The sequence below is a fragment of the Salvelinus namaycush genome, chromosome 4 (genome assembly GCF_016432855.1).
Source record: "Salvelinus namaycush isolate Seneca chromosome 4, SaNama_1.0, whole genome shotgun sequence".
In the NCBI taxonomy this organism is placed as follows: Eukaryota; Metazoa; Chordata; class Actinopteri; order Salmoniformes; family Salmonidae; genus Salvelinus; species Salvelinus namaycush.
This window is the reverse complement of record NC_052310.1, coordinates 57381611-57406359: the sequence shown is the minus strand read 5'-3', so window position 1 is coordinate 57406359 and position 24749 is coordinate 57381611. Positions and strand designations below refer to the sequence as shown.

The window sequence follows — 24749 nt, the reverse complement described above, 5'->3', positions numbered from 1 at the left end:
CGGTTCGGTACATTCCAGCTCCACGTATCGGCCGGGCTAGATTGAGCGTTGAGCCGGATGTCATGAAGCCGGCCCAACGCATCTGGCCACCAGTGCGTCTCCTCGGGCCGGCTTACATGGCACCAGCCTTACGCATGGTGTCCCCGGTTCGCCTACATAGCCCGGTGCGGGTTATTCCACCTCCCCGCACTGGTCGGGCGACGGGGAGCATACAACCAGGTAAGGTTGGACAGGCTCAGTGCTCAAGGGAGCCAGTACGCCTGCACGGTCCGGTATTTCCGGCGCCACCTCCCCGCTCCAGCCCAGTACCACCAGTGCCTACACCACGCACCAGGCTTCCTGTGCGTCTTCAGAGCCCTGTGCCTCCTCCACGCACTAGCTCTATGGTGCGTGTCTCCAGCCCTTTACCACCAGTGCCTACACCACGCACCAGGCTTCCTGTGCGTCTTCAGAGCCCTGTGCCTCCTCCACGCACTAGCTCTATGGTGCGTGTCTCCAGCCCTTTACCACCAGTGCCTACACCACGCACCAGGCTTCCTGTGCGTCTTCAGAGCCCTGTGCCTCCTCCACGCACTAGCTCTATGGTGCGTGTCTCCAGCCCTTTACCACCAGTGCCTACACCACGCACCAAGCCTCCTGTGTGTCCCCAGAGTCCTGTGCGTCCTGTTGCTGCTCCCCGCACTAGCCCTGAGATGCGTGTCCTCAGCCCGGTACCACCAGTTCCGGCACCACGCACTAGGCCTAATGTGCGTCCCCAGGGTCCAGCATGCCCTGTTCCTTCTCCCCGCACTAGCCCTGAGATGCGTGTCCTCAGCCCGGTACCTCCAGTTCCGGCACCACGCACCAGGCCTACAGTGCGTCTCAGCCGGCCAGAGTCTGCCGTCTGCCCAACGGCGCCTGAACTGCCCGTCTGCCCAATGGCGCCTGAACTTCCCGTCTGCCAAACGGCGCCTGAACTGCCCGTCTGCCAAACGGCGCCTGAACTGCCCGTCTGCCCAACGGCGCCTGAACTGCCCGTCTGCCCAACGGCGCCTGAACTGCCCGTCTGCCCAACGGCGCCTGAACTGCCCGTCTGCCCAACGGCGCCTGAACTGCCCGTCTGCCCAACGCCGTCTGAACTGTCCGTCTGCCAAGCGCCGCATGAACTGCCCGTCTGTACTGAGTATTCAAAGCCGCCCGTCTGTACTGAGCCTGCAAAGCCGCCCGTCTGCCATGAGCCTTCAGAGCCGTCCGCCAGACAGGAGCCGCTAGAGCCGTCCGCCAGACAGGAGCCGCTAGAGCCTTCCGCCAGACAGGAGCAGCCAAAGCCTTCCGCCAGACAGGATCAGCCAGAGCCTTCCGCCAGCCATGAGCAGCCAGATCCGTCAGCCAGCCATGAGCAGCCAGATCCGTCAGCCAGCCATGAGCAGCCAGATCCGTCAGCCAGCCATGAGCAGCCAGATCCGTCAGCCAGCCATGAGCAGCCAGATCCGTCAGCCAGCCATGAGCCGTCCAGCCAGGATCCGCCAGAGCCGTCCAGCCAGGATCCGCCAGAGCCAGCCAGCCAGGATCCGCCAGCCAGCCAGGATCCGCCATCCAGTCCGGTGCTGCCCCTCAGTCCGGTGCTGCCCCTCAGTCCGGTGCTGCCCCTCAGTCCGGTGCTGCCCCTCAGTCCGGTGCTGCCCCTCAGTCCGGTGCTGCCCCTCAGTCCGGTGCTGCCCCTTAGTCCGGTGCTGCCCCTTAGTCCGGTGCTGCCCCTTAATCCAGTGGGGTTAATGTGGAGGGTGGCCATTTGGAGGAGGCTACGAAAGCGGGTAGTGACTATGGTGGGGTGGGGACCACGACCAGTGCCAGAGCCGCCACCGTGGACAGACGCCCACCCAGACCCTCCCCTAGACTTTATGCTGGTGCGCCCGGAGTTCGCACCTTAAGGGGGGGGTTATGTCACGTTCCTGACCTATTGTTCCTTTTTCTTTTATTTATTTAGTTGGTCAGGGCGTGAGTTGGGGTGGGTTGTCTTTGTGTGTTTTGTCTAGTTTAGGGTGTGTGTATTGTTTAAGGGGTTTTTAGTATGTATGGGGTAGTGTTCAGTGTAGGTGTTTAGGAAAGTCTATGGTTGCCTGATTTGGTTCTCAATCAGAGACAGCTGTTTATTGTTGTCTCTGATTGGGAGCCATATTTAAGGCAGCCATAGGCTTTAGGTGTTTTGTGGGTAATTGTCTATGTCTAGTCTATGTTGCATGTTTGCACTTAGTCATTTATAGCTTCACGTTCGTCATTTTGTTGTTTTGTTTCGTTTGTTCTTCTTCTAAATAAAGAGAAGATGTATTTTTCACACGCTGCGCCTTGGTCCTCTCTCTCAGCCAAAGACGATCGTGACAATAATGCCTTGATACTCAACTTGCAAAATACTACAAAAAATGAATTAAATGATTGAAGTTGAACCATTCACCTTGCAGAGGGATTCATTAGCAAGTATATGAATGCTGATAACTCACCGTGTTAAAGTGAAAGAAAGAAGAAAATACATCTGACTCACCTTCCCATTGTCCACTGCTGTTATGACCCAGACACAGTGGGCATTATTTTCATACTGAACAGGGTAATTAGGGGACGTGATGAAGCCCTTTGGTCCTCTTAAATTAGAGCCACACGTTCTCGCTGTTGAAATCAAATCAAATACATCCATCAGAAATGAAACATTGGAAACAACAATGCAATGATACAACAGGTGATATACATCCCACAATTACACTGAGAAAATGAGCTATTTGGTAAAGCCATAACCTCAACGAACTCCAGAAATAGACTTGACACTGCTGTACATTTTCTGTAAAACAGTTGGTCGTGGAATGCATTCAAGGTTGGAAGATGGACACTTTCTCTACAAAAATGAGATTCCATGTTTTGCGTCATAGAAAATGTGTCTGGAATCTTAAGGTTGGATTCCAGCCTTCTGAGAATCCAACCTTAAGTGGTATCCTTCTACAGTGGTATCCTTCACTGAAAGGCTGGAAGCCAACATGCTTGTTTACAAAACAGTGCCTTTTAATAGCACCTAATTACTCAAACTTTATCCTCTCCACAACAACTGAGGATTGGTGAGTGAAATCATCAAGAGGTGAAGCTGAAAATGATTCATTTTGAAATCTCTGACTACGCTGTGCGCCTGTTAATTATCGAAGTGTCAGAGGGTTCTATAGTCGGTAGAAAAAAATGGCAAAACGAGCACATTCTTCATTTACAGGTCGGAACCACAGTCTATAATTAACTAAGTAATCACCTGGGATCATGCCAATCCGGGAGAGAAAAGAGCAGCAGTGTATCTCTGAGCTGGAGGCTTTTTAAATTCACATTTAATGGCTTCTACCTGTTACTTAGCTCCGCATGGAGGGGGTGGTAGTGGAGAGAGGTTTGGGGGTGAGGGGGTAGTAGAGTGTTATTCTTAAAGGGTTTACTGGGTGATGCTGTGACAAAGTGTCTGGATCAATCAGTACTTTCCAGGAATGGTGCTAAGAAATTGTCAAACATGGTTACTCTTACTTCTGGATGGTTGACATACTGCCTCATTTAATTTTGATTTATGTTATCTGGAGGCCTGTGTGCACTATGGCTTTGAAAGTTAGGACTCTGCAGATCTCAGCTCGGGACCCAAATTGAACCAGGTTGTCTCAGTCGCGAACAAATATTTACATTCCTATTTTTTTTGTATCCAAACGCAATCTGGAAAACACATTTTTATGGTATATTGATAGTAAATGTAGCAATTATATAACAAGGGAACAACATTTCAACCTTTTTCATTGTCAATAATTCCATCTGCCCATATTCTTGATGAATAATATTAATAAGCTCACTGGTTTGAAACCACAAGATCAACCAAATCCGCTAAATAGCACGGCTAAAAATGCTGTGATTGAAGAAAAATAGTTTGGAGATTAAAGTATTAAAGCATTTAGGTTCATTATCATTTCTACACACTTTCTACCTGGTTTAAGTTCAGATTGGAGTATCAGTTTAGCCACAACATGCTTTCACAAGTGTGCCACTGGGCACACCATGTCATTTCAACGTGGAAATGTGGGTAATATTTGAGACATTGATCAATGAGATTCCAAACTTTATTCACAGACTTGTTGAATTCCCAATGTGTTACCGCTATAGTTCCCCCCCATTCTTTAACTTAGATTTTTGGTTGAAATGGAGACGTGAATCCAACATATCAATTATTAATTTGTAGACAAACTTGAATTAAAGCCAGACTAAGTCAGTGGCATAGATGGCACTATCCAACCAGTATATACATCTTGATTTGATTTGATTTGATACGTCTCCTTCAAATGTTGTTATTTGGTTGCATTGACAACCAAAAACAATCCAATATCCAGTTTGTCTACAAATTAATAATTCATGTTGGATTCGCCACTCCATCTCAAACAAAAATCTAAATTAAAGATTAGGACTTAATCGAATCTATTCAAAATTTAAATGCCCTTTAAAAAAAGTTTGATTTGATTTAGTCCTATACTTTAACTTAGATTTTAATATTAATGATTAACTTGAAGATTACATTTGAAAATCAATCAAAGCTTGAAACCCTAGGCCTATTTATATTGTCTATTTTTAGTTTAACTCTGAGTTGTATTGAAAAAACAGCTGTTGATGACTTTGCAAATGCTATATAGGCCTAAATAGTATCATTGATGATATATGACTTATAAAGTATGATTGCATTTAATTTGCTCCGTTATACCTACAATTTGGAATGACTTTGATAGCAACAGTGAATATATTTAGTTATTAAGAGAGCTCTCAATAATCATTCTCATGATAGCACATTGGTAGAAGTCAGTGACAAATATCAAAGCTAAGCTAGGCTGGATTTGGCTAAAACCCTAGATGAGAGATCAAATAAATAATTGTAGATAAATCAACTATCCAGTAGGAGGTGCTGCACAGCCTATAGTTGAAGATCAAATGTTGTTTCAAAGGTCCAAATTCAAATACAAAATGATATGTGGAAAATTTGTTACAATGATGACATAATCTTGTGGTTGAAGTTTCACCCTCAAAACAAGAGTTTACGTTGATGACTTTTTTCACATCCAATATATTTTCCACGTTTACATTTTGGTAGCACTTAACCTAATCTATTGTATATGGACTGCTATAAATTTCTTGTAAATAAATTTTTTTAATCATCCATGCTTCCCCAAATCTAAATGGATAGGGATTACAGATTTTTTTCTATATATACTGTATATATTTTTAACTTGTATTTGGTCAGGGGAAACCCATTGAGAGCAGGATCACATTTTCAAAGGTGATAAATAGTGTATATAGCAACAACAACAAAAAACTTGTAAAAATAAACCTTTTCTGTTTTTGTACACAACATGTGCTAACAAAAGCCTACCATGCAGTCATAATAATTTTGGGAGCTCATGTGATATTCATCCCAGCTATTAACACTTCAAAGGAAGACAGCTTGCAGTTACTGCCTCTCACAGATGGCTAACAACTGCAAGTCTCAATAAAGACAGAGAGAAGACGTCTCAATGCTTTTAAATCAAGGGGATTGAATCTTGAATAGCCTTTGTAAATTCCAGGTAAAGCCATGGTAATATGAAGAATAGAGAACATTCAAGTCTTTGACCTGGGAGGTAGTAGGTAGCAGTTATATCCTCAAAATATAAGAATCTCTGTACTGTAGTCCCTTACCATTGAACACCCTACTCATCATTGGTGCGTGTCCCCCATCTCCCTTAACGAGATGTGAAAATGTATCAACAGAAAGTGTTGGGATGGGAAAATGGTCTGCATGCATTCACACTTACTGCGGCAGATAGGCCTGTGGTCACTCCACGCGGCCAGTGTCTCTGTCACTCTCTGGCAAGTGATGCTCTTTGATCCCTGAAGCACGTAGCTGTCATCGCAGGAAAACTGGATGCTGGCTCCGACCCTATGGGAGTTGGAGAGACAAATGACCATCAGTGACTGACCTGTCGCACAGAGCGCACCATCGACCCCTGGTCCCTCTATGCCTGTGACAGACTTCCTTCCTCTAAATATAACTTTTTTTCTCTGTGTACAAGTTCACTACCATTCTCAAGTTTCTTTGTTTTTAATGGTGATAAGTAAGTCTGCCTCCTTAACAAACAAGTAATGACCCTTGTTGAATTAAGGTATCTTCTCTAAGAGGGTCTTATCACCTATTGAGGGGGTGCAATTGCAATCACTAATGGTGATGGTATAGCAGTGGGGGTTTAAAAATGCAACACAGCAGGGCTCGCACTGATTAAAGCTGTTCCACACAGTTCCCATTACACTGACGCCAAACCTGATAAGAGTGAAGAAAAGGCACCCACTGAAAGTCAAAGCCCATCCTCTTCCCATTCTCTGGAATCCCAGGATCTGGACAAATGTCTGCTGCCATGCCCCCTTGGCTCACTACAGAAAGAGGATAAAAGGTGGAAAACAGAGTGGTGAGGGAAAAGAGGTACAAAACCTATTGAAATACTAGTGACAGATATAATAAAATAATACCATGAAAGTGGGGCACCACAAGTGTACTGTATATACCGGGCAGGTATGGAAAAAATACCTATATGTATGTATATATATATATATATAATAATCAAAGTAATGTGATAAACTTGACTGTACAATATTCATGACTAATTCATTTATTGACACTACAAAATATACACACTGATGGTTAGAAAAAAAGGTTGAGTTTGCTATCGATGCTCCATAAGAAGTGCTGACAAGAATCGGAAAGGTATTACACTAGAAGCACAGGGCCAGGAGCAAGAGACAGCGGCGACAAACAGCACCCTCACAATTATAGTATTAGAGCAATACATCTCATTTCATGTTCTAACAAGATCACGCGCCATTAGTCTCAATGAAAGAAAAATATTCCTCTATCGCTGCCGTTAATTCAGATGCCATGAAATAATACAAAGATGAGTCCACTCACAGTTACTGCAAACTTAGAGCATTAGTAGTAAAATTGTCAATTAAAACTTTTGGCGCCAATTTGGACTAAAAATTGCTTTCGGAATGGAAAATACATTGATCATTGGGCGTTGTTTCATGTAAAACATGTCTTGAAATAAAAAGTTAAAAGTCTCTAATGACCACAACACAGACTGAGACAAATCATTACACATAATAATCTTGCATCTAACACGACACAACACCACTGGACAATACCCCAATACACTTTTATAGTATTCTATCTATTCTAATATAATACACATTACTTAATGTTAGCGTATGTAAGCAAAATGTAAGTGAAACGTTTAAGGTAAGAAATTTGTCATACAATTTACAGAATAATGTTTGGATATATGCATTTATTAAAGGAACAATATATTTTTCTATTACATCGAACTGGTTTATAAGCTTTGCTTCAAGTGAAATAATTGAACAGGTGAGTCAACAGCTATAGAAATATAACAGCCTGTACAATGTTTCATCATAACATTTGTATGGATTGCATTCAGATATGAAATATGTATTTGTGACGTGGTGAGGTTGGACCCAGGTGCAGAGAAGAGACCAGACGAGAAATCAGTGGTAAGGATAAACATAAATACTTTACTGAGAAACAGTAGCCGCAGGATCACAGTACACTAGAAAAACAACAAACACTGTGTTTGAATAATCATACTAACCGCACTTACTGTACTATTTGTAATGTGAATTGAGTATATAGCATGCTTATTGGTCATAGTATGGATATAGTTAGTATGCCAAAAGTTCCCGGATGTTGTACTGAAAGTATACACACAGAGGACACTATTTCCGTACTTTAGGGCCCATAATGCAATTCTTCAGGAAATGGCGGAAAATATGAAGCCAAAGTACAATGAGAGCGGATACAAATTCATTGCTTTGACTAATTATGACAAATGTTAAAAAATGTTGAGCAATGTAATAGAGTAATGACTTTTCAAATAAGTTACGTTACCCGTTATGTTGGCTGACAATTTGTTAGCTACGCTGTCCTTGCGAACCACTTAGCAGCAGTATGTACCGGTATGTTAGCTCGCTACCTAACGTTAGTTGGCTACTTATACATCAAACTTGCCAGTATATTAACTATAAGCTAACTACCTAACATTTATTGACTTTATTATTCCCGTCATTCTTAGCTTTGCTAAATGGTATAGTCGTTGTGCGTTCTCAATGGACATTCGGGTGCTTTGTAAATTCGCTCTGGCTATCTACTCCGATTTCAGAGCACTCTCGTTTGAGTGTACCAGGGCGCAGAATAATGAATTTACGAGCGCTCAACACCCGTTGAATGTGGCCGGTATCAGTAAACGTTGGCAAAAATGTGTAATTAAATTGTAGCCAGCAGCACAGTCACCAACGCTCTGGATAACATGAAAACTGCCTAACCAGCTCTGCTAGGGCGAGTAAAATGATCAGTGGTCTCATTTGCGTCTGGAAGTAGCTAGCTTGAGTGCTTGACTGCCGTTGTAAGGTCAGAACGCTCAAATCAACCCTATTCTTTGGCCCGAGCGTCCAGTGTGCGCTCCGAGAGCGAAACGCTCTGAATTTACAAACGGACAATCTGACAACGGTCTGAATTTACGAGCGCACTTTGGCACTCCACATTGATTTTAAGAACACACCCGAAGTCGTAAAATGTCAAACAAGTAATTTGTTATGCTAACTAGCTAGCAAGAGGTTGCATAGCAACAGCATCAACTTCTGGTAGACAGGCGAAGAGCTAGTACGCTCAACTGAAAGCCTACTGTTCATTTACAGTACACTAAAATGAACTAATAGCATATACTCATTAAGTATGTAGTATACAGTATGTTAGTATGGGTATTCGAACACAGCTTAAGTCTCGAAAACTCACTCAGGAACCGACCTCACACGGTAAACAACTCAAGCTTCTGCAAAGGACCACAGAAAACACATGTGTTTTAACACGGACACAATCATGAAATAATAAGACACACCTGAGTCCAATAAATGTCTCTATGGCGGTCTTTGCTGCCCTCTGGTGCCAGGAGGAACCATGACCGTATTTCCACCTTGTGATGACAGGAGCTTTAATGATTTACCGCTCATGGCAATTAGTGTTGCAAAGGGAAGGTATTTTACTGGAAACTTTCAAAGTTTACCAGTAATCTTCCAGAATTGTTATAACTTTCAAGGAATTATATGGAATTTTATCAGATAACATCTAGTGGCCGTTTTGGGTACTTCAAATTATCCCAGGTGTCTGTAATTATCTCTGGCCCTCTGTGTGGCCTTATCACATGTAAAATATACACTCACCCAGACAGTTTATTAGGTACACCACACTGTTCATGAAAATGGATCGATCCTACATACAGTGAGTCATGTGGCAATGGCTTGCTATATAAAGCAGGCAGACCGGCATCGAGGCATTCAGTTACTGTTCGATTGAATGTTAGAATGGGCATAACGAGTGGGCTAAGTGACTTTGAGCTTGGTATGATCTACGGGGCCAGGGACGCCGGATACAGTATCTCAGAAATGTCCTCCCTCCTGGGCTTTTCACGCACGACAGTGTCTAAGGTTTCCCGAGAATGGTGCAATAAACAAGAAACATCCAGTCAGTGGTAGTCCTTTAGGCAAAAACAGCTCATTGATGAGAGAGGTCAAAACGTGTGTGCAAAACGTCATCTCGGAACACACAACTCATCGATCTTAGTCACGGATGGGCTATTGCACCGGGTTCCCCTCCTTTGAGCTAAAAGTAAGAATTGAGGAGTGGAAAAACCTTGCCTGGTCTGATGAAGCTTCATGCTGATGGCAGAGTCATGATTTGGCGTAAGCAGCATGAATCCATGGACCCACCCTGCCTGGTGTCAGCAGTACAGGCTGGTGGCGGTGGTGTACCGCTGCGTGATGTCATTGCGTCATAGTGGAATAACATCCCTGTGGAACGTTTCTGACTTGTAGGATCCACGCCCCGAATAATTCAGGCTGTTCTGGGGGCAAAGGGGCGTCCGACCCAGTACTAGATGGGTGTACTTAGTAAACGGTCTGGTGAGTGTATAAAATAATAAAACAATATTATTTGAATATAAAAATAAAATGATAAACCTGTAAAACATTATCCTAAATATAAAACATATATTTAGTGAATAAGTGTTTAATATGAGGGTTTCTGCATGAAATATCCATAATATTTTTGTACACATTTTTTTAAATTTTACTATGTAAATATGTCTTTGTTGTAAATGTTTTATTGCCAAACTGGTGGCAGTTGTGAAAAAACAAAACATTTGGAAGTGTTGCAGAGTTAATTGGAAATAATGCAATTCTTTTCACTAATTAGACTATTTTCTCTTGAACCATATAGTCTATCCACTAGAAACCCATGGACAGTATGGACACAGATATAAAAAATGAATACTATAAATGAATATATGAAATACAAGTTATTCAAGTATAAATTACCAAAGGTATCATAGATTGCCATAGACTACGTGTTAATTACCAAAAAATCTAGTAACTTTGGTAAATTACTGGTAGCTTTGCAACCCAAGTGGTAATACAAAGGAAAAAAACATGAAAAATCATGGGATGGCTCCGCTCCATAGCACATCCAAGTCTACCATTCCTGTGCCAATGTGTGTTGGTGTTCTCACCTTAATTTCTTCATCATTCTGTCACATAATCTCAGATGGTTTACTGCTCCCAAATCACATTAAATCAGGTTACACACAATTTTATCTCAATCTGTTGAAAAAAAGCTGGTGCAAAAAGCTGGTTCCCCCCATTCCTTTTGATGTACTGCACAGTAATCACAGACTACAGCATCCTTTCATAACCATTTCCATGAGTGAACGCTCAATATACAGTATGGTATTGGTTTAAGTTACAATTATTTTCTATGAAAGATCAACATGCTACATGCGAAATGGCATATTGGAGGATACGTTCAGAGCATTTGAGAACATATTAACCTTGTCCCATGAAATCCGATGTAATCATTTATAATGCTAATATGTTCATTTCAAGCCAAGGTCAGAGAATGTGTTCATGGATTTAGCAGCATGGACAGCCAGTGCTATCCATTTTGATAAACTGTCATGTCTTTCTGTTTGATGTTGTCTTCAAACGTCATCTCTGTTTATTGCTGATATCAGTTTGTAAAGTTACACACTGCGATCAAAGCTTATGTCCAGCTTACTGATGTGAATTTTGCACTAACATTTCTGTTTCCTGTTCTGCACAATGATCATCCTACTCCACTTTTTTGTGTTAGGACTATGGTTTGAAAATTAAAAGGATCATGACTTCAATTTCATACTAATTTAACAAAGATATTTGTTTGTCAGCGGGTTTTTTGCAGGGAATTTTTAGCAGGGAGAACTACAACTGCAAGTTTCTGTTCCCTCTCACAGCCTCCCCATTTTGACTTCTCTAGACTACTCTTATAATCAATGATGAGCTCACATAGGTCACTTCTGCTGCGAAAGGTAAACTTTCCACTCCATCTTTAATGACTACTATCATTAAAGATCCACGGATGACTTCGTTAAGACACATATTTGAGTACTGTCAACGATAACAAACTGAACTTTGCTCCAAACATAGATACCAATTTGTAAAATAATTTAATTTGAGAAAATTGTATTATTTCATTGTAAATAGAACTAGTGACTCTATTTTATAGATTTTTTCAAATCTCTTGTAACCTTTTCCATGGCTGCCTAGTTTGGGAATTTGAAGTGAAAATAAATATTTGGAACAGAATGAATAGATTGGGATGGTATTCAGTAAGGTCATCAGAATACTGTACAACAGATGTCGCTCAGAAATATTTACCTAGCAAGTTCTAGGTAAAGCCAAGACAACTTTAGATAGTGGCCAGTGCAGCTTGAATAAATAATTATAATTTCTTCCTTCGGGCTTGTCACGACTCCGACCGAGGCAGGCTCTCCTTCCCGTTCGGGTGGCGCTCGGCGGTCGTCGTCACTGGCCTATTAGCTGCCACTGATCCTTTTCTCCCCCTCCTTATGTGTTTATTGGTTACACCTGTTTTGTATTAGGTTTGTAATTAGTTGGGCTTATCAGTCAGCCGGCCCGCCCGTTTCTTTGTGCGGGATTGTTAGTTGGTAAGAGTGGTGTTTGTTTTCGATCTACGTTGTATCTGGACTGTTTTCGTTCCCCCCCGTGTCTGGGGTTGTTTTATGAGAACATCCAGTGTATAGAAGGGTGGCCTAGTTTCTCAGTGTTCATTAAAGAACATTTGTTATTGCACCTGCTGTTTCCTGCACTTGACTTCGCACTCCGACACCCAGTCCTTACAGGGCTGTAGGTTTATACTACCTAAGGTTAAGTGCAATAGAACAAAGAACTCTTTCATCGCACATGCAATCAATCTGCTAAATTTGTGCAGGTGGAGCTGGTTCTTCTGACCAGTATATGCAAACCATCAAAAGGAAGGGTAATGAATTCCCACACTCTATTGTATTCTCACAGTTTATTCGACATTTGATGGCAAACACAGGCTCCACACTGTGTAGATAGGTGGAATTTTCATCCAGTAAAAAATGTGAAGAAACCACCTTGGTGATGGATGTCAGTCATCTTTCCAGCCATCAACAAAATTGACCAAAAAAATCGTCCATATCAATGCAGATGAGAATAATTGAAATGTAGCTGCAGTAATTAGACGTCTTGGAAGATATTACGAGTAGGCTGTCTGTACATCCGAGGTTTGGCCAGAACCCATAATTTGACACCTCTTCTCCTAAAATGAGCACCATGGGATCTTTAATGACCAGAGTGAGTCACCTGAGCTTAATCCCTCATCTAAAAGAGTCTGGTGATGGTGATAATATGCATAACTGTCACGTTCTGACCTTTATTTTCCTTTGTTTTGTCTTTAGTTAGTATGGTCAGGGCGTGAGTTGGGGTGGGCAGTCTATGTTATGTGTTTCTATGTTTAGGTTTGTCAATTGGCCTGATATGGTTCTCAATCAGAGACAGGTGTTTTGCATTGTCTCTGATTGGGAACCATATTTAGGTTGCCTGTTTTCACTGTTGGTTTGTGGGTGTTTGTTTCCTGTGTCTGTGTTCATGCCACACGGGACTGTTTCGGTTAGGTTACGTTGTTATTTTGTATTTTTTGTCGTGTTCAGTGGATTATATTAAAACATGGACACTTACCACTCTGCGTCTTGGTCTTCAGACGAAGAGGAGGAAATCAGCCGTGCCAGAAACACCCACCAACCAAGGACCAAGCAGAGTGGTAAAGGACAGCAGCAGCAGCGGGAGAAGACACAAGATTCATGGACTTGGGAGGAGATTCTGGACGGCAAAGGACCCTGGACTCAGCCAGGGGAATATCGCCGTCCCAGGGCAGAGTTGGAGGCAGCGAAGGCAGAGAGGCGCTGGTATGAGGAGGCAGCACGGCAACGCGGTTGGAAGCCCGAGAGTCAGCCCCAAAAATGTCTTGGGGGGGGCACACGGGAAGTATGGCTAAGCCAGGTAGGAGACCTGAGCCAACTCCCCATGCTTACCGTGGAGAGAGAGGGCGTCGTACTGGTCAGGCACCGTGTTATGCGGTGGAGCGCACGGTGTTCCCAGTACGCGTGCTTAGCCCGGTGCGATACATTCCAGCTCCTCGTATCGGCCGGACTAGGTTGGGCATCGAGCCAGGTGCCATGACGCCGGCTCAACACATCTGGTCTCCAGTGCGTCTCCTCGGGCCGGCGTACATGGCACCAGCCTTGCACATGGTGTCCCCGGTTCGCCAGCACAGCCCAGTGCAGGCTATTCCACCTCGCCGCACTGGCCGGGCTACGGGGAGCATTCAACCAGGTAAGGTTGGGCAGGCTCGGTGCTCAAGAGCTCCTGTACTCCTTCACGGTCCGGTATATCTGGTGCCACCTCCACATACCAGTCCTCCGGTGGCAGCCCCCCGCACCAGGCTGTCTCTCCGTTTTCTCTCTACAGTTGCTCCCGCCTGTCCAGCGCTGCCAGAGCCTTCCTCTTCTCCAGCGCAGCCAGAGTCTCCCGTCTGTCCTGAGCCGTCTGAGCTGCCCGTCTGCCCAGCGCCGTCTGAGCTGCCCGTCTGCCCAGCGCCGTCTGAGCTGCCCGTCTGCCCAGCGCCGTCTGAGCTGCCCGTCTGCCCAGCGCCGTCTGAGCTGCCCGTCTGCCCAGCGCCGTCTGAGCTGCCCGTCTGCCCAGCGCCGTCTGAGCTGCCCGTCTGCCCAGCGCCATCTGAGCCGCCCGTCTGTCCTGTGCCGCTAGAGCCGCCAGCCAGCCAGGACCTGCCAGAGTCGTCAGTCAGCCAGGACCTGCCAGAGTCGTCAGTCAGCCAGGACCTGCCAGAGTCGTCAGTCAGCCAGGAGCTGCCAGAGCTGCCTGTCACGCCGGCGATGCCGGAATTGCTCCTCAGTCCGGAGCTGCCCCTCAGTCCGGAACTGCCCCTCAGTCCGGAACTGCCCCTCAGTCCAGAGGTTCTTTTCAGTCCTATGAGCCCATTTATTGGGGTTACCAGGCCAAGGTCGGCGGCGAGGATCGCCGCTCGTAAGAGGCCACGGGGGCGGACAAAAATGATGATGAAGTGGGGTCCACGTCCCGCGCCAGAGCCGCCACCGCAGACAGACGCCCACCCAGACCCTCCCCTATAGGTTTAGGTTTTGCGGCCGGAGTCCGCACCTTTGGGGGGGGGGGGGTACTGTCACGTTCTGACCTTTATTTTCCTTTGTTTTGTCTTTAGTTAGTATGGTCAGGGCGTGAGTTGGGTTGGGCAGTCTATGTTATGTGTTTCTATGTTTAGGTTTGTCAATTGGCCTGATATAGTTCTCAATCAGATACAGGTGTTTTGCATTGTCTCTGATTGGGAACCATATTTAGGTTGCCTGTTTTCACTGTTGGTTTGTGGGTGTTTGTTTCCTGTGTCTGTGTTCATGCCACACGGGACTGTTTCGGTTAGGTTACGTTGGGGGACGAAGAGGAGGAAATCAGCCGTTACAATAACCTTGTGTATGAATGACCAAATACATTTTTCCTTTGCAGAATTTAGAATGCTTTAAAGGCAGTTAAGAGTTACAAACTTTTTTAATAATTATCTGTGCTTATTGATACTATTCAAGTATATAAAGATGACTTTTTTCATGCATTGCATTATGTTGCACTGTTGACAAGGTTGCCTTACACCAGCGTTACAAAATGGTGTTTTCATAATTGCTATTTGTTTATCCATCCAGAACCTAATATCACCATATACCTGAGATTCAAATTCCAGATTGCGCATGGTGCCTCATATTTGCAAAATCAGCCATTTAGTAACACTAATTGCAATAGAACATGCTTTGTGAAGCATAGCATGGAGCATATTACTAATACAATTTAATGTGGTGTTCACCAGGGGATTGTTTTTCCCCATACTATTATAGATAGCATCAAGGGCATCTTTTGGAAAACACATTATGGAAATTGGGCAAACATTAAAGCCAAGCAAACACTGCAAGTTGGGTAATGGTTTGTATGTGTGTGGATATGTGTGAAAATGAAAATCTTAATTAATTACGCACATAATTATGTGTGATACTCATAGTGGTAATGTCCAACTGATAATCAAACATTTTACCACTTTTGGATAAATAAATATGAAAAACAAATACTATGACCTCAATTATATGGAGACATTTCTTCCCTGGATACTCAGAACACTGTTACAGCAAGGTCTGAAATACATTTTGGTCCAACACCCAGTGTGAATGAAAAGAAATCACTGGCTTTCTTGTAACAGCGTTTCAATCCAAGGTGGTCATTCATCAGGTCAAAGAGATTGCATGTGCATGTACTGTACATATCCATAAACACATCAGAAACTACCTGATCACCATGCATATGTGACTATAGTGCTAGTACGAACTTGGACCCAGGTGCAGAGAAACACAGCAGGCAGAGGTAAGGGTAAATCCAGAATATTTACCTAAGGTCTTCATAGCAAAACAACAAAGCAAGGGCACACGAGAAAACTGAACAAAACATGAGACCTGAGCAACTGGCCCAGTCCACAGAGGAACCTAAATAGTCATCCAGTAGGTGATCCCAATAAGCCCAATCAGGGTCACCTGGATACTAGAGGAAATCCAAGGGTGCTCTCCAGTGGCAACCACAGGTAGTACACTCCAGTAAGAAACCCTTATCTGTGACAGGACCCCCCCTCCCTTAAGGAATGGCTCACGACGTTCCACCAGGGGTAGCTGAATGTTGACGGAAGTCCAGAATGAGTCCGGGATCCAAAATGTACTGGGCCGGAACCCAAAAACATTCCTCAGGCCCATAACCCTCCCAGTCCACGAGATACTGAGTCCCTCGCCGGAACTGACGACTGGAGAGGATGCGTCGCACCGTGTAGGCTGGCTGTCGCGCTATCATGCGAGGCGGAGGTGGAGGCCGAGTAGCCGGAACCAGAGGACTGAACACCACAGGCTTGAGTCTGGAGATGTGGAAGGTGGGATGAACCCTCGTGGACCGGGGAAGATGAAGACGATAGGCCACTGGATTGATGCCCAATAGAACCTTGAATGGCCCAGTGTACCGGGGAGCCAACTTTCTTGATTCCATGCGTAGAGGCAGATCCCTAGTAGATAACCAGACCATCTGGCCTGGATGCAGGAGGGGACTCGGGCTGCGATGACGGTTGGCCTGTCGTTGAACCCGAGCTGAGGACCTCAGGAGCACTGACCGAGCCCTCTTCCAGGTCCAGCAACAACGAGAGATGAGGCGTTGAGCGGAAGGAACCGTCACTTCAATCTCCTGATCTGGAAACAGGGGGGGCTGGTAACCGTACAACACCTGGAATGGTGACAGGCCAGTGGAGGAACACTGGAGAGTGTGGTGTGCATACTCCACCCAGGGAAGGAAAGCGGTCCACAATAACCAGGATGACCGTGTCCCTCTGAGGATGGAAGGCCCGTGATGAAATCCATAGAGAGATGGGACCAGGGTCGAGAAGGTGTTAGCAGCGGATGAAGAAGCGCCAGAGGCTGCTGACGAGGAGTCTTGTTCCGGGCGCATGTCGGACAGGCAGCCACAAAGGTCCGAGTGTCTGCCTCCGCCGAGGGCTGCCAAAACTTCCTCCTCAAAAATTCAAGCGTTTTCTGCACTCCCGGATGAGAGGTGAGAGGCGATGAGTGAGCCCACTGAAGTACTTTAGACAGTGCCCCAAGAGGAACAAAAAGTATTTTAGGTGGACAGTCGTCTGAAACCGCCTCCCTACCTTGCTCTTCCCTCACTACAATCTCTATACCCCAGGACATATACCCCTCTATACCCCAGGGGATGATGGATTCAAGCGGCCAATCCTCACTGGAGCTGGGGAACTGGTGAGAAAGGGCATCCGGCTTGACGTTCTTAGACCCCGGACGGTAAGATAACCTGAATCTGAACTGAGTGAAGAAAAAAGCCCAACGAGCCTGTCGGGGGTTGAGGCGTTTAGCCTCCTGGATGTAGGCCAGGTTCTTGTGGTCAGTCCAAAACATGAAGGGATATTCCGAGCCCTCCAACCAGTGCTGCCACTCCTCCAAAGCCAGTTTGACCGCAAGAAGCTCCCGATTGCCGACATCATAGTTCCTCTCCGCTGGAGTGAGATGCCTGGAGAGGAAGGCACAGAAATGGAGCTTTTGGTCTTTCACCGAGCGTTGCAACAGAACTGCCCCCACGCCAATGTCAGAGGCATCCACCTCTACCACGAGGGGAGAGAAGGGTCCGCATGAACGAGAATGGGTGCAGAAGAAAACCGACGTTTCAGGTCCTGGAATGCCTTCTCAGCATACATGCCCAGCCGAACCCTTAATGAGCGTTATCAATAGCGCCGCCACGGCACTGAAGTTTCTCACAAATCTCAGATAGAAATGAACAAAAACGCTGAACTTGCTTGACCGTGCTGGGTCGCGGCCAGTTGACCACAGCTCCTACCTTTTGGGAGTCCATCAGTACACAGCCCTGAGACACGATGTACCCCAGGAAGGAGATCTGAGGAACGTGAAACTCACACTCTTCAGCCTTCACGAACAAGTGATGAGCGAGGAGTCTTTGAAGGACCTGGCGGACATGTTGGATGTGTTCAACCATGAAGATGAGGATGTCATCCAGGTACACAAACACGAACTGGTGAAGGAAGATGCGCAGCACATCATTGACCAGGGCCTGGAAAACGGCTGGAGCATTAGTAAGTCCAAACGGCATGACCCAGTACTCATAATGTCCATTAGGAGTGTTGAACGCTGTCTTCCACTCGTCTCCCTGTCTGATGCGCACCAGATTTTACGCGTTCCGTAAATCCAATTTAGAGAAAACCGTAGCTCCGTGGAGTCTCTCAAAAGCTGATGACATAAAAGGAAGGGGGTAATGGTTCTTGATGGTAATGTTATTTAAACCCTGGTAATAGAAACAGGGGCGTAATCCCCCATCCTTCTTCCCAACAAAGAAAAAGCCCGCTCCTGCAGGTGAAGTGGACAGCTGAATAAAATCAGCCACCAGCACTTCCTCAATATAACTGTTCATGGCTGCAGTCTCTGGACCTGAGAGAGAATACAGCCCTCCTCTCAGGGGAGTGGTGTCAGACAGGAGGTTCATGGCACAATCGTAAGGCCTGTGAGGAGGTAGTTTGCTGGCCCTTTGTTTGCTGAAGACCTGATCCAAATCCCAGTAATCCCGAGGTACGTGGGAAAGATCAGGATTGTCATTCCCAGCCAGAGGAACAGGAGGATCGGAAGTTTCCAGATGAGCAGGGCCGGAAAGGTGTGTAGAGAGTTGCTGGCAGGTGAACTGGCATGAAGGATTCCACCCCAGAACTCTTTCCGAAGGCCAGTCAATTTGAGGATTATGTGTGGAAAGCCAGGGATGTCCAAGAACCAGGGGAAGCTCAGGAGAGTCCACCAGATGTAACTGGATAAGCTCCACATGGTCATCCAGAACTCGTAGCTGGATAGGCATGGTGAGTTGCTTCACCTTCCCAGACCCTAGGGGTTGACCATCCAGTGCCGTGACCGACAACGGAGTGTCCAGCTTAGTGAGTGGCAGCCTCTGTTGGCGAGCTAATGTGCGATCCAGAAAACAGCCAGTATCCCCAGAGTCTATGAAAGTCGATATGTCCAACTGTCCCTTGTCCCACCGCAGGTTGGCTGAAAGCAAGGTGCATACCGTATCGGCCGCAGGAAACTGTATCTGACTCTCCAGAGCAGAAAGTCCTCCCAATTGCATCGGCTCCTCTGAAGGATATGAAGGAGAACCATAGCCGATTTGAGAACCCTGACGGGGTGCAGGACCAGCAGGCCCATCATACGGCAGTGGAACAAATGAAGAGTCGACTCCCTCAGCAGGGCCCGAAACACTGGAACCAACTCGGGACCCCTCCGTCCTCTCATGACGACGTTCCCGAAGCCGGTTGTCAATCTGGATGGCCAGAACGATAAGCTACCCAAGAGTGTAAGAGTTGTCCCGGGAAGCCAGTTCATCCTTGAGAACCTCACTGAGTCTGTTCAGAAAGACTGAGTGATGTGCCTCCATATTCCAACAGCTCTTAGCGGCGAGCGTCCGAAAGTCAATGGTGTAATCAGCTACGCTCCGGCTGCCCTGCCGAAGCGCAATGAGTCTTTGAGCAGCATTCCTGCCACTGATGGGTTGCTCAAAAACCCTCCTCATCTCCTGGGTGAAGCTTTGCCAATTGAAACAAATGTCTGATTGCTGCTCCCAGATGGCAGTAGCCCAGGCCAGAGCCCGTCCTGAGAGCAAGGAGATGACATATGCCACTCTGGAACGCTTGGTGGGAAACGCTGATGCCTGCAGCTCAAAGACCAGCGAACCCACGACACCTCCCAGGGTGCCCCTCATAGCGCTCTGGTGCTGGGAGATGAGGCTCCCAAGGGGAGGGAGACGTGGAGCTGGTAGGAAGTGGAGGGCCAATCACTGTTCCATGGTGAGTGATGGCCGACCGTAAGTGGTGGAGCTCGGAGTGTCCCTCGGACGACAGAGAAATCTCTGCTGGGTCCATTTTGAGGCTCAGGTCTACAGTGACAAGAGCGCTAGTACAAACTTGGACACAGGTGCAGAGAAACACAGCAGGCAGAGGTAAGGGTAAATCCAGAATATTTACCTAAGGTCTTCATAACAAAGCAAGGGCACACAAGAACACTGAACAAAACATGCGACCTGAGCAACTGGCCCAGTCCACAGAGGAACCTAGATAGTCATCCAGCAGGTGATCCCAATAAGCCCAATCAGGGTCACCTGGATACTAGAGGAAACTCAAGAGTGCCCTCCAGTGGCAACCACAGGTAGTACACTCCAGTAAGAAACCCTGACCTGTGACAGCATACATCAGACTGGGTGGATTTAGTATATCATTTAGTATATCTGGGGCGGCAGGTAGCTTAGTGGTTAGAGTGTTGGACTAGTAACTTAAAGGTTGCAAGATTGAATCCCCGAGCTGACAAAGTAAAAATATGTCGATCTGCCCCTGAACAAGGCACTAAACCCACTGTGCCTAGGCCGTCATTGAAAATAAGAATTTGTTCTTTAACTGACCTGCCTAGACAAATAAAATAAGAAAAAAAATCTGTCTGATAAAATCTGGGGTATATTGATATTTCCACGTATAGTATACCCCCTAGGTAATGAATAGCAATCATGCAATAGAATGATTCAATATTAAAATTGATCATTGACAATGCCTTCAGAAACTATTCACACCCCTTGACCTTTTCCACATTTTGTTCTGTTACAGCGTACACACAACACCCCATAATGTCAAAGTGGAATTAGGTTTTTAGACATGTTTACAAATTAATAAAAAATTAATAGCTGTAATGTCTTAATTCAATAAGTTTTCAACCCTTTTGTTATGTTAAAATAAGTTGCATGGTCACAATCTGTGTGCAATAATGGTGTTTAGTATTAATGACTACCCAATCTCTGTACCCCACACATAGAATTATCTGTAAGGTTCCAAAGTCAAGCAGTCAATTTCAAGCACGGATTCAACAACAAAGACCAGGGAGGTTTTCCTATGGTTCGCAAAGAAGAGCACCTATTGGCAGATAAGGAAAAAGAAAGCAGACATTGAATATCCCTTTGAGCATGGTGCAGTTATTGATTTTACACTTTGGATGGTGTTTCAATACACTCAGTCACTACAAAGATATAGGTTCCCTTCCTAAATCAGTTGCCGGAGAGGAAGGAAACCACTCAGGGATTTCGCCATGAGGCCAACAGTGATTTTAAAACAGTTACAGAGTTTAATGGCTGTGATAGGAGAAAACTAAGGATGGATCAACAACATTGTAGTTACTCCACAATACTAACATACATGACAGAGTGAAAAGAAAGAAGCCTAAACAGAATAAAAATATTACAAAACATGCATCCTGTTTGCAATAAGGCATTTTAGTAATACTAATAGCAAATTGGCAAAGAAATTCACTTTTTGTTCTGAATACAAAGCCTTCTGTTTAGGGCAAATACAACACAACATATCACTGAGTACCACTCTTCATATTTTCCAGAATGGTGGTGTTATGAGTTGCATCATGTTATGGGTATGCTTGTCATCGGCAAGGACTTGGGAGTTTTATAGGATAAAAAGAGCTAAGTACAGGCAAAATCCTACAGGAAAAACTAGTTAAGTCTGCTTTCCAACAGACACTGGGAGACAAATTCACCTTTCAGCAGGATAATAACCTAAAACACAAGGACAAATATACACAGGAGTTGCTTACCAAGACATCATTGGATGTTCCTGATTGGCCGAGTTACAGATTTGACTTAAATTGGCTTGAAAATCTATGGCAAGACATGAAAATGCCTGTCTAACAATGATCAACAACCAACTTGACAGAGCTTGATGAATTTGAAAGAATAATGGGAAAATATTGTACAATCCAGGTGTGCAAAGCATTTAGGGACTTACACAGAAAGACTCACAGCTGTAATCACTGCCAAAGGTGATTCTAGCATGTATTGACTCAGGGGGTTGAATACTAATCTAATCAAGATATATTAGTGTTCTATTTTCCATTAATTCATTAATAATAATAACAAAAAAGGGTTTTTCTTCCTGCTTTGATATTACAGAGTAATTTCATTAATTTTAATCCCACTTGGTAATACAAGATGTGGAAAAAGTCAAGGGGTGGGAATAATTTCTGAAGGCACTGTAACTGTCAGTGTCACGATCGTTGTTGTAAGAATCGGACCAAAATGCAGCGTGGTTTGGGTTAATCATCTTTTATTATGAGAACCGGCACAAAAACAATAAAGAGCAAAGAAACGAACGTGCAGCTTTGTCGTGCTCAAAGGCAACAATACAAAAACATGATCCCACAACCAACAGGTGGGAAAAAGCTGCCTAAGTATGATCCCCAATCGGAGACAACGATAGACAGCTGCCTCTGATTGGGAACCATACCAGGCCAACTTAGAAATAAAGAAACTAGAATGCCCACCCTAGTCACACCCCGACCTAACCCAAAATAGAGAATAAAGGATCTCTAAGGTCAGGTCATGACAGTCATGTATGGACACATACAGATGTCATTTATTTTTAAACAAAGAGGGCTTATCCAAACCCTCCAGTAGACTCTAGTCCCAGAGATGCCAATGTAGGTGGAGTTTAGTAGGATGAAAGATCAATCAACTTGACTTAACTTTGTAAGAAAGACTCATTTGTTTGACTCTGGTACAACTCCCAAATCCTAAAAACGTATCGGAATTTAAAAAGCTTATCGTAAGTGTACATTTCTTCACTGTTTTGGACTGCCTGGGGAAAGACAAACCCTTTTAAGACATGCTTGATTTTATGATGATTACAATTCTGATGTCTGTAAAACTGCACCTCAGCTTATAAGAAAGTACTTACAAACAGCATTTTTGTGGTTTGTGTCTTTGCTTGGAAGCAGTTTCACCCCTCTGGACTTCAGCTCAATGGCCTTTTTTACTGTTGGGGAGAGAAAGTAGTGCACGTCATAATCCATTATGTAATTAGCAAAACACCCTAAGAGCACAGGCTGAAAGAAAATCTGTGTCACAACATGCAAACACTTCTGTGAGATTCCTTTGCTATAGAAGGACCCCCCACGCCCGCCTCCAAATATACTTTGAAGCTGGCGTTTACTGGAGAAATTCACAAGCAGAGATGTCAAGCTGTCCTCCAGGTGATTGCAGAGGGCCAGCATGGTGCCAATGTGCCCAGGCCACCGCGCAATTATTGGGGTTGTATTATTTAGTCTTTATAGATCATCCAAGTCAGAGGAGTCCTTTGTTGTGCAGGGCAAGGGAGGGCCAGCTTGTGAACAGTGGTGGCCACACTGTCACCTAACACCACTGGGCTCAGTTCCCAGCAGGCAGTGCAGTGAACGTGTAGCCTGCGTTAGTGTCAACGGAAGCCAATTTGGATTTGGATATGACTCGGAATCTAATCTGTTCATTATGTCATGCAGGGAAGCCAATTAAACCCTGAGAAATCTGAAATAGGTTCAGTGTGAGTATTATTTTCTCCATATGACTTCATCCACTCGCCAGGTATTAAGGGAAAGTATAGTAATTTTACCCAACAATATAACACAAATGCTAAATAATAGGGGGAAAAAAATAATGTGGGAGGGAAAAAAGTTGCCAACAATTTTTAATGAGAATGGGCTTCATATCCAAACTCTTTTAGGCAGAAGTAGCTGGGGCTACACTTAGTGACTAAGCCTGGAGGGCCTCAAGTCATGTTGCACTTCGTCAAACTCCATTTAACAGGCAGAAACCAGAGAAATAACTATGCATACACCTGCAAACCGTATGCGGGCAGAATCCAGGTCAGGCCAAGATGTCATGTTTAGCAGAGCTCTGGCAGAGCGTGAGAAGTGACGTGATGTGAAGGAACTCACTGCCAATTGCACTGACGACTGCCTGCAATGGGAAGGGATCTATCCCAACCCTCTGACATTGACCCCTTACCTTGGTACTGGGCACTAAATCCTTTCCGCCGATGGTTGCTGTCTGATGTGAAATGCAGCCGTAGCCAGTTCTTGCTGCTGATGACAGGGGAAGGTAGATTCATACCAGTCAGCCTGGAAGAAAATATGATTCTCAATTCAGCAGAGTGACCCAAAACTTCCATCAAAAGGACTGTCATGACGTTGCCCTCTTTGGGTACAGCAAGCCCCATCCCCCTCTCCCTGCCTCTCCCTGCCCCCTACAACTAAGCTGCTGTGGTCAGTGAGGTCGTAAATTCCTAGGGAAGACCCTGCTTCATGGCCACACAGTATAGAGATAGAGTGAAGTTTCATAGAGAACAAAGGAATTTCTTCCACCTCACAGAACTTGAGGTCCGAACAACATTTACGTTCCGGAGAAGGTATTAAAGATCGGTGAAGAATCCAGCTACGAACTGGTCCATTTGTTACAACTTGGTGAAGCTCATGGGAGATGGTGCGGCCACATTACCATAACTCTGTTTATATAATAGCCTCAGATATGAGGTTTACATCTAATTGTTGTATAAGATGAATGAGTGAGTAAGATACTGTTTGTAAAATTGTGTAATGTGATTTTGGACTGTTTAATGAAGGAAACTCCAATTCCCTTTTGAGTTTAACTAAATCAGAGGACCGCCCATGAGCCCAGTTAACGTCAGGCATCCTGGGACAGCCCCTTTTTTGCAATTCCGAATAAAACCCCAATTTTGAGAAACTATCACCAGACCAGCTTACCTCGATAACGAGAGGGCCAAGGTTTGAGACCAGACTGATGAA

General features: G+C 45.0%; 1 protein-coding gene across 1 annotated transcript in view; it reads right to left on the bottom strand.

The window, feature by feature from the left end:
• Positions 1–24749, bottom strand: part of LOC120045932 (CUB and sushi domain-containing protein 1-like) — a 346822-nt gene that overhangs the window by 178477 nt on the left and 143596 nt on the right. The window contains exons 6-10 of the mRNA XM_038990858.1: positions 23953–24065; positions 22868–22945; positions 6348–6429; positions 5817–5941; positions 2519–2640 (exon numbers count right to left, since the gene is read on the bottom strand). Coding sequence (XP_038846786.1) covers positions 2519–2640; positions 5817–5941; positions 6348–6429; positions 22868–22945; positions 23953–24065 — 520 coding nt within the window. The remainder of the gene's footprint in view (positions 1–2518; positions 2641–5816; positions 5942–6347; positions 6430–22867; positions 22946–23952; positions 24066–24749) is intronic.